Source organism: Medicago sativa, chromosome 4 (genome assembly GCF_051527215.1).
Source record: "Medicago sativa cultivar Bolivia chromosome 4, Bolivia_mono, whole genome shotgun sequence".
Lineage (NCBI taxonomy): Eukaryota > Viridiplantae > Streptophyta > Magnoliopsida > Fabales > Fabaceae > Medicago > Medicago sativa.
Window position 1 is genome coordinate 64,519,107 of NC_140752.1, and position 10,683 is coordinate 64,529,789.

Below are 10,683 nucleotides of genomic sequence, written 5' to 3' on the forward strand. Positions count from 1 at the left end.
TATTGAATGATCAATGAATCAAAAGCATAACACAAAGTAAAACGGGAGACAATATAACTCTCTTATTCCAACGCCACCTCCCTTCCCCACTCTCCTCCACCTCCTTCTCTCGCTCGACTTTCCCACTCCTAATGCCTTCTTTAGTCTTGCTCACCCTTACGAGAAAAGTGCCCACACACATAAACACGTAAGATGGACGAGGAGTGACAAGACCATACAATGATACACCTTTCGACTGCGAAGAAAGAGAGCTTTGACAATGGTGAAAGGCCTCGATGGAAAAAATAAAAATGACTGTCTTGGTATTTATTCCCTCTGTAAATAAGTTTTGTTCTTGAATTTCAATTTGATCCAAGTTTGTGATAAATTTCTTATGAAATTGTTGAAATGAGTTTTTCTTTTTCCCCTATTTTCAGTTACATTTCCCTCTCTTTGCATTTTCACTACTTCTTGACCTTGAAATTAATTTTTATACTGTACTGAAAATTGGCCCACTGTGAAAACTCATTTGACATATTAACGCCAACTCACTCACCTCTAATAGTTATAAAACACTTGCTTCTGTTAATAGCTGTATTTAGATGACTAAGAACAATGCATTGTACATGCTATAAGAAAGATACATTATCATTATTGTTTAAATTGATCGAAAAGTTTAGGGATGAAGTTGTAGTTAAAGAAAGCCAAACCACCTGAAGATGAACACAACAAACAAGACGAAGAATATCCCGAAAGCAAATATTAAACATGGCAATCCACTCCATCATGTTAGGTAGCAAGTTTGAAACAGATCCATCACAAAGCTCAATTATTAACACACTTTTGGCTCTAGCTTAAGCACTTATATAAACTAATAATAGAGTCTTGAGAAACTAGTGCTTGATGAATACTTAATAATCAAGTTTTAAGTAGACCATAAATAAGTACATGTAAGAACTGAGGGAATGGTCATTTGCAAAGATCAACCAAACACAGCTGCAGCATATCAGACGGTAGAAGGGACAGATTCTTTCACAATTGTTACAGGGCAACTTGCATTTGAAGTGACATAAGTGGACACACTCCCCAGCAATACCCTACAATCAACCAAAAAATAAATATCATTGAGAAATTAACACCGTGGATCAATTCATTTTGTTAATTAATAAGTTTGTTTGTTTCAATATCTTTGGGAGACAAAAACCCCACAAGTCCCTCATCCAAGAGAATCAGGCTATAAAACTCAAGTAAGATTAATTTGAGAGTGTTGTTTACACAATTGGTTAGTAAACCTTCTTGACAGTTCATGTGATCTTATTCTGATGCATATTATATCACTAAGGCTAAATGAAACCAGCTAAAGGATCATGCTTTAAAAAATTTAAATGAAAAAAGGGATGAATAAGAAACGATTAAGTCCCAAATTGGACCCGGAATTTTGAAGTCCTTCACATTATCAATATTCTAAAATAATCTCTAAAATTGCAAAATGTTAATAAAGTTCACTCCGTCTATTTGAATTTGTTATCAAATGGATCCCTAACATTATTCACTTGGTTTCAATTGCATCCATGACATTGCTACCTTAATATCATTATAGTCACTACGAATACTAAATGTTCTATTAATGAAGGGGCAAACTTGTTTACATTTTGCAATTTTATAAATTCATTTTAAAATATCGTTGATGTGGCCGACTAAAGTCATGTTCTATTAATATTGTATTCATAGGCTATCATTAGGAGCTTATGAAAATAAGCTGAAAACAACTTATGAACATGTCATAAGTTGTTTTCATAAGTTCTATCAATTAGTCTCAGAAATGCTTACAGCTTACGTTAGTAGATAAGCTCAAATAAATCAATCTAAATAGACTTTAAGTTGAATAATAGCATATTTCAACACACACACACACACACACAGAGGAAAACAAACCAAAGTAGTACCTTTGTATAGCACCCAAACCTCTGCTACCCATAACCAAAGCATCAAGCTTCAAATCCCCAACAGAATCAACAATTTTCTCTCTTGCATCTCCCCAGTATACCTTCGCAACCACAGTCACCTATACACAATTCAACTCAAGTCAAACCTCAACAAACATCTTACAAAAAACATTAACTTAACCAAATTCAAACATTAATTAATTAAAACATTAAAAAAAAAAAAAAACCTGTTTCTGTCTAGAAGCAGTATCAAGTATGTCCAAAACCTCAGCATCAGGTTCCACTTCATACTGGTGCACCACGTTCTTCTCACGAAATTCCGACAACGGGATCAAAGCTTCACCCACAAAAAACCCACATAAAAATTATTATAATTCTATGATCCTTATCAACAAAAATTAATTTTTTATGAAAATTGATTAATGAAAAAAAAAAGGTTACTTACGAGAACCAGTGGTTGACCAAAGAAGATTACGAGATTCAGTGGGTTGAGAATGATTGATATGAACTATATAAAGAGTATCACCGTTACGGAGAAGATTGTCGATAGCCCATTTGAGAGCGATCTTGCTTCCTTTGGAGAAATCTAAAGCTACACCAATTTGCCTACCACTCGCCATGTTTTTCTTTCTGGTGAACAGTACAAGTTATGAACTGTGATAAGATAAGGGATATATTCACAATTCACCTATGACTATGAGCTTTCAGCTTTGTAAAGTGGTTATCTTTTTCTGTTTGTAGTGGCCAGGTGGGTTACAATGGTCGGAACTTGTCAATCAATTTGGAGAAAATCTTGTGTGGTCCTGGTCCACACAAGTGGTCTTTGGTCACACAAAGAAAAAAAAGAGAAGAGAGAAAAGGGAGAAGAGAGAGAAAATGAAGAAGAGAGAAGAGAAGAGAGAGAAGGAAAAAACTTGTAACAACTTTTATTATTATTAGATATATTATCCTTATAACAAATTTTTTTTTGAAAGATTGTAACAACTTTTATTATTATGTTATCTGTCACTCTTATTTGTTTACATGTAAAAAACCACTCTTCCAACCCTGCTACTACTTTGTTGTTGCCAACCGCTGCTTCAGACCTCCTCCAACGTGAAATGTGAGTATTCATCGTCTACATCAAGTTGTTATCGATTACATTGTTATTGTTTGATCCGTCTATGAAATCGTAAAAACAAGCATTTTCGTATATTTAATTAGGTTTAAGGATAAAATCGTAAATTAATTTTAAAACCACTCCACTCCTCTTGTGAACCAAACACATTTTTAATTAAAATATACCCCCTTCCCCCTTTTCCGTCCCCTCTATTAAAATCCCACCCCTCCATTAAAGTGGGCCTCATGGGCTTGTCCAAATTGAATATTTGAACCGATTCCAATCCAAATCAACCGAATGTCCAACCATAATGGGCTTGTCCAAATTAAGTATTTGAACCCGATTCTGACCCAAACCGACCGAATGTCCAACCATAGGAAATTATACCCTATACCCTTACACATATACTTTCACCCCAACAAATTATCAAGAATTCCAATTTTACCCTTTTTGAATTTAACATTTTACAAATTAATTTTTTACCCCCACTTTCAATTTAATATGAGTTCACCCTCACTTTCCGGTGATATGAATTCCCTGAAACTTGTAACAGGAAACCATACATAATCACAACGTGAACTTAGAATTAAAAAAAACAAAGAATTAATTAAAAAAGTAGCAAATTAAAAAACAATATGACTATATGAGCCTGAATCGGAAATGGTTTCAAAATTAGATTTAATTGTAGCCTGAACGGGAAAAAATAAGAAAGGATTTTGATATCAAAGGTTGGGATTTTTGGGAAGCAATCAAGCAGCGGATTTTCGGGATTCAATCAACGTGTTTTTTGGGGTTCAATCAATGATTTTTGAGTAAATTACACTCCGCTCCCCTCAAAGATGCTTGAATTACACTCCCCTCCCCTCTTATGTAAAAATATACACTCCCCTCCCTTGCAAAGTAAATTTTATACTCTCCTCCCTTATAAGATGCTTGAATTACAACCCCCTCTCTTAATAATTAAATATGTCCTACACTTTAATCTATTTAACATAAATAAATATTTTTATGATATATTTTAATTTTGAACCACCATTTAAGAAAAAATAATTCATTTCTTTATAATTTAAATGTCAATGATAATTAAATTTAAATATTTTGCTATTGATTTTACATATTTTAATTTTTTTTTGGGTTGTTTCATATTTTATAATAGGGTTTAAAACTACATGTTAATGAAATTGTGAATAAAAAATAGCGAAAAATATGTATTCAATTTTTTGTTATATTAAAATAGACCCGTAATACAATTTTTTTCGAAGTGTGTTAGATTATTATTATTATTATTATTATTATTATTATTATTGCTAGATTATTAGAAATAAAAAAAAAATATCGAGGGAGTAAAGTGTAGATTTTAACATAAGAGGGGAGGGGAATGTAATTCAAGGTTCTCTTAGGGGAGGGGGTGAAAAGTTTTCTAATATGTTTTGAATAAGAGGGGAGGGGGGTGAAAAGTTTTCAATCAAGTAGTGGTAAACGATTCAATCAAACATTGAAAAATGATTTTTTTGAACCAAAGGCAAACCTAGAAGTCCTCAATCAATAATTTCCGGTAACAGATGTCGATTCCGGTGAAAGAAAAACAAAATCCGAAAATTTTCCACCAAAGAACGGTTCCGTAATGCACGTATTGTTTTTCTGCGAATGTTTTCTGGAAAGAGTAGGGTGAAAAGGGGTGAACAAGTGAAAGTGTTTAATTTTTAGTTTATATGGAAGGGTAAATTGGGCAATTTGAGTAAAATGTTGGGGTCAAGATATAAATGTAGGAGTGTGAGGTAAAACTTCCCCAACCATAATAGACTTGTCCAAAAATTGAATATTTAAACCCGATTCCGACCCAAACTGTCGGAATAACCTTATAAAATAGTGCACAAAATTACAATTAACCTAAAAATAAACATTGAAAAATTGCACAAACCTTTGCATCAACCAGCAACATGTTCATGAAAATAATGTTAATGGAAACTTTCGTCTCTGGAATTAACCAAATATGAGCAACCCGCACACACATCTTCACGTTATTCTTTCCTCCGGTCTCCAGAAATAGCTGAATATATAAGGACTAATGGGTAATTTCATCTCCACATGCACATAGAATAGAAATCAAACGGTGACGTTTAATAACAAAACGACACTTCTTCAAATACACACAAAAGTGCTTCGCTTCTTTCTCATCGAATCAATCCAGAATTTGCACCGCTACGGTACTTTCATTGATTCTTCAATTTCAATCGCTTAATCTTTAATCATATGTATATTTTCTGTTTGATTTACCTATTTCATTCTGCATCGGTTCGATTTCATATTTCGAAAAACCTAAGGTTGTAAACGAATCAATTTATGTCGAAAAACGGTTATTCTTTGTATTGGTATTAGTATTATTAATATGTATTATCGTGTTTCTAAGCTTCTTATTTATATTTGATCTCTCTCTCTCTCTCTCTCTCTCTCTCTCTCAGAAACCCTTGCCGCCACCATGGACTTGGAGTTTCCGAAGGATCATCCATTATACGGTCGTCGCTTTCTAAATTTATATTCGGACGAGGCACTCTTGGAGTCATATAAGTACGAAGATATGGTGGACGCTAAATTTGATGTTGCTCTTTTTGAAGAGCTTCGCGCAGCTAAATTGGAAAAAGATGAACAAAATCTTTGTTTAGATTCTGAGCAAGCTTCTGAAGTGAAGAAACCTGAGAGGTGAAATTTTTCCCCCAATTTTAGTCTGTGAATATTGTTGGACTCTGGTTTTTGTTAGTATTTAGGTTTATTTATTTTTTTTGGAATTTTGTAGGAAGAAACCAAATTCAAAAGAACCAACTGCGAAAAGGGCTAAAGTTGGGAAAGGGAAAAATGTTAATGAATCTAATGCTGAAAATGAAGTATGTTTTCTTTTGGGCTTCTATGAATTGTGTTTGGTATTGTTTGATTAACTTATCTAAGGATTAATTGTTGATCATGTTACATGTATTGAAAAAATTATGTTGGTTAGGAAGCTACTGGTGAGAAGCGGAGGTCTTTGACTGAGGAAGTAAGTTTGATCACAATGTTTTGTTCTGTTTTGATTGGATTTGGTGCAAAATGTTATGTCTATGTGATGCTGATCTAATGGTATGATATGGTTAAAATTGTTTAGGCGAAGTATCATTCTTTGGTTAGAGTTTTTGAACGCAGGCCAGAATATACGAAGGCCATGGAATTGTATGCTGCTGCTGCTGCTGCTTCTGCTGCTGCTGCTAAAGTATGTTTTCTTTTGGGCTTCTATGAATTGTGTTTGGTATTGTTTGATTAACTTATCTAAGGATTAATTATTGATCATGTTACATGCATTGAAAAAATTATGTTGGTTAGGAAGCTGCTGTGAAGTGGATGGCTTTGATTGAGGAAGTAAGTTTGATTACAATGTTTGGTTCTGTTTTGATTGGATTTGGTGCAAAATGTTATGTTTATGTGATGCTGATCTAATGGTATGATATGGTTAAAATTGTTTAGGAGAAGAAGGCCATGCATTTGTATAATGCTGCCACTGCTGAAAATGAAGTATGTTTTCTTCTGGGCTTCTAAGTTTGTTTCATAATATGCTTTTATTTATTTTGCTCTCTTTTCTGAAGCTGGTGCTATATTTATGTTTAGGATCAGGAGGGATATGATAAGGAAGATAAGGATGGCCAATCTGATGATAAGGAAGCCCCTGCACTAGGAGAGGTGGAAGAGTTAACAGATGAGGAGTAGTGGTAGCATTTTGGTGCTCTTCAAACTTGATTTCTCTATTGAACCGGCTTGATTTAGGCTAAAGCTGTATAGTTTGGAACATGTCTCAGTAAACACTGTTTTAATGGGTTTGAAGTTTTTGTGCAATATCTTTTCGCACTGTCCTTGGAATATTGCTAATGCCTGTTACATTATTTTCTACTAGTAAAAATGTGTTGTTGCCTTCTATATCCTGCGATCATGTTAAACTTGCCAAATGCATTATCAGGTTTCAGTCTCAGTTTTCTATATTTTCTTTTCTGCATGTTCACTAGGGGAAATTTTCTTAACTGATGGATCTGTTAGATGGGCAATGACTTCTGTGAATGAATACCAGAGAAAATCCTACTTAACCAGATGCTTTGGTTCATTACTTACATTATTTTGGATTAGGTTTATAACTTTACTTTTGTATGGGGGATTTTTTGCTTCAATATTGATCACTGGTGATTAGTTGCTAATTTTTTATTGGGTTCTGCACTTTACGATTGATCCTATGCCTGATGGTCTGTTTTGTAATATTCGCTGCGCTCGCTAGTTCGGTATGTTAGCTCACTGTTTTGGCATTCAAACTGTGTCATTTGTTAAGATATAAAGAAACTTCCTAGTTAATTTGCAAAACCAGTAAAGTAACATTGCATAATGGGACACTGATCTAATTATGAACTGCTTGTGTTCAGTAATCAGTACATCCAAACTTTTGCAAGACCTTTTATTTTTCTCTGCTGCATTCTTGTTCTGCGTTTCTCTACTGTGTTTATATACCTTGTGCGTAGTTGCCTCTTGCCTAGCCTAGTAATTTACATGGGGGCTTTAAATTTTTATGTTTCATGATTGTGGCATGGTTAGTTTTTGATTTTTCCTTTCCATTAGTTTACTAATAAATACACTTGTTGAATTTATGTGTATATGGAGTTGATAGTATATACCTGATTGTTTTGTTTGTGATTTGTAATTTGAGCAAACCAATGTTTTGTTGATACGAGATGTGCACTTCTTTTCTCAATATACTGATATATACAGAGGTAACTAACCTTGATTAAGTTGACCTCGTCGTAGGCATGGCAATGGGGCGGGGTGGGGACGGGTTTTACATTCCCCATCCCCATACCCGATTCTCATATACTTACCTGTTACCTTACCCATACCCAACATGGATGAGAAATTGAACCCCATTCCCTTCCCCAACGGGTTCGGGTACCCCCGCCCCATCCCCATACCCGCATTGAATAAATTTTTTTAATAAAAAATGAAAGTTTTTTTGCAACCCTTAGAGAAATGTTGTAATGCATTATTCAACAATATGCTCACTTTAACATTTGTTAGATCAATTGATTTAGTTGCTTCTTTAAATATCAATGGTAGTTTTTATAACACGGCAATTATCAAACAAAATAACATGACATATCAACATAAAATAATTTTCTGCATTCGGGACGGGTTTGGGTACGGGTTCGGGGTGGGTACTTATATACCCGTTACCCGTCCCATACCCGTGTTTTGACATCGGGGAAAACCCAAACTCATACCCCACCCCAGTCAAAACGGGAAAACCCGTCAAATTGGGTTTGGTTCGGGTGGGTAACCACGGGTATGAGTTTTGTTCGTCGTGGCCATGCTACATAACAAATGTTACCTTTCAAATTGTTGGTTTATAGATGGCAAAGTTAATTTTATCTCTTCTATATTTTATTACTTTTTACACTTTCAAATAAAATTAATATTTTATTCCTATGACTCACTTCTAAAATTGCTAGTAATTGTTTTTTTAAAGCAAATTTTTAAATATATAAACAATTTCATAATTTGTTTTTATTTTTCCATCTTTGATTCATCAAGCTTTTTTCAAGAAAAAAAATGACAATAAACAAGAACATTTTAAAAAGATAGAAGATAAAAAAGAGAAACGGAAATAAGCTAATTGCAGAAGCAATGTAATGCATTTCTACTTGATCTTAACTTTACACACTATTATGAAAAAAAAAATGGAATTAGTATCCCCTTCCTTTAGCCACTTAGATCTTGATCTTTGCACAATTAACGAGTCCTTTGCCATTAAAATCCTCCATAGCTCCGCGAACTTGTCTTTTCTATTTTGGACCTCAGGATCAGTCAACACCACCTCCTCCCCATTTTCATCACCAAGGGATGTGCCAGAACACTTGATGTGCCTAAATATTTGCTAAAGAGGTTAATGAATGGTCAAAACATAGTTGTATTGAAGATGATAGTCCCCATAAGTAACATACTCTTTTTCAACAAATGCTAAAAAATTATCAATAGTGTAATTGTTTTTGAAACTTTAAAAAAAAAAAAAAAGTTAAACTAACCCACCAAATTGAAACCGGGAAAAATCGAATATGAGACTTTGAGGAATACCATCCGACCAACTCAAATGAATTATTTTTTAAACTTAAACGACATGTGTGGGAGAACAACAACTTAAATGACCACACATACAATTTACCAAATTTTTAATGCAGGCATATGCAATATTAACAATTGATTTATTTATCGACTATCTAAATTATTTACTTTCTTCTCTAAATAGTTGCATATTTTTGTTTCTTTGAATGATCTTTACGTTCTCTAAAAAAAAAAATCATTTAATAATTTTAGATTTTGAAAAAATTGTCCATAAAGTTCTCAAAGTGTTGCTTTTAGAATCTCAATCACGGCTTTCGTTCTATCAATTTTAACATTTGGTAAAATATGTTAATGGTTCTGCAAAAAAATGCATCTAAAAATATATCAATTTTAATATTTGGTAAAAATATGTCAATTCCATCTAAAAAAATCCATCGCACCAATTTCATTCTTATCCTCTTGCCTTCTTTTTTTTTTTGACAATATTTTGTACACTTATTTAATACTAAAAAAAATGCAATTTCATGCCTTTTTTTTGACAATATTTGGTACACTTTTTTTTAAGGAAATATTTTGTACACTTATTTAATACTAACAAAATGCATCGCACCAATTTCATGCCTTTTTTTTTGAAATATTTTGTACACTTTTTTGGAAATATTTTGTACGCTTATTTAATACTAAAAAAATGCATCGCACCAATTTCATGCCTTTTGTTTATACAATTTTTTGTACAATTTTTTTTGAAGGAAATATTTTGTACACTTATTTAATACTAAAAAAATACATCGCACCAATTCCAATTTTTCAATGTTATTTTTTTAAAAAATATTGAGGGAGTAAAGTGTAGATTTTAACATAAGAGGGGAGGGGAATGTAATTCAAGGTTCTCTTAGGGGAGGGGGTGAAAAGTTTTCTAATTTGTTTTGAATAAGAGGGGAGGGGGTGAAAAGTTTTCAATCAAGTAGTGGTAAACGATTCGATCAAACATTGAAAAATGATTTTTTTTGAACCAAAGGCAAACCCAGAAGACCTCAATCAATAATTTCCGGTAACAGATGTCGATTCCGGTGAAAGAAAAACAAAATCCGAAAATTTTCCACCAAAGAACGGTTCCGTAATGCACGTATTGTTTTTCTGCGAATGTTTTCTGGAAAGAGTAGGGTGAAAAGGGGTGAACAAGTGAAAGTGACTAATTTTTAGTTTATATGGAAGGGTAAATTGGGTAATTTGAGTAAAATGTTGGGGTCAAGATATAAATGTAGGAGTGTGAGGTAAAACTTCCCCAACCATAATAGACTTGTCCAAAAATTGAATATTTAAACCCGATTCCGACCCAAACCGTCGGAATAACCTTATAAAATAGTGCACAAAATTACAATTAACCTAAAAATAAAATCGTAGTGTTCACTCACAACACACATCATCACATATCGCAGCTTTAGGGGACACATCTGATTAAACTTGTTGAATCCAAAAGTCACTAACGACTAACGAGTACTTCACTTCACAATCACATCCGAGAAAATCTTGTGTGGTCCT

The 10,683-nt window shown here is 33.4% G+C and overlaps 2 protein-coding genes across 4 annotated transcripts; one reads left to right on the plus strand and one right to left on the minus strand.

Annotated features, from left to right (window-relative positions):
* Window positions 1-724: 724 nt before the first annotated feature.
* LOC146930718 (universal stress protein PHOS32-like) lies at window positions 725-2,591 on the minus strand. Its single transcript, XM_085702193.1, has 4 exons — window positions 2,371-2,591; window positions 2,153-2,262; window positions 1,926-2,044; window positions 725-1,076 (listed from the first exon to the last, which is right to left on the minus strand). The coding sequence occupies exons 1-4, from the start codon at window positions 2,543-2,545 to the stop codon at window positions 986-988; spliced, it is 495 nt and encodes a 164-aa protein (XP_085558319.1). The 5' UTR covers window positions 2,546-2,591; the 3' UTR covers window positions 725-985.
* A 2,609-nt stretch (window positions 2,592-5,200) lies between these two features.
* Window positions 5,201-6,963, plus strand: LOC146930719 (uncharacterized). 3 transcript variants are annotated; one of them, XM_085702195.1, is made up of 8 exons: window positions 5,201-5,348; window positions 5,487-5,724; window positions 5,819-5,906; window positions 6,017-6,055; window positions 6,161-6,265; window positions 6,376-6,411; window positions 6,517-6,564; window positions 6,658-6,963. In XM_085702195.1, the coding sequence occupies exons 2-8, from the start codon at window positions 5,504-5,506 to the stop codon at window positions 6,754-6,756; spliced, it is 636 nt and encodes a 211-aa protein (XP_085558321.1). In that variant the 5' UTR covers window positions 5,201-5,348; window positions 5,487-5,503; the 3' UTR covers window positions 6,757-6,963. The 3 variants fall into 3 exon arrangements, with proteins under 3 accessions (XP_085558321.1, XP_085558322.1, XP_085558320.1); XM_085702196.1 differs by having other exon boundaries at window positions 5,201-5,279; XM_085702194.1 differs by having other exon boundaries at window positions 5,201-5,231.
* Window positions 6,964-10,683: the final 3,720 nt, after the last annotated feature.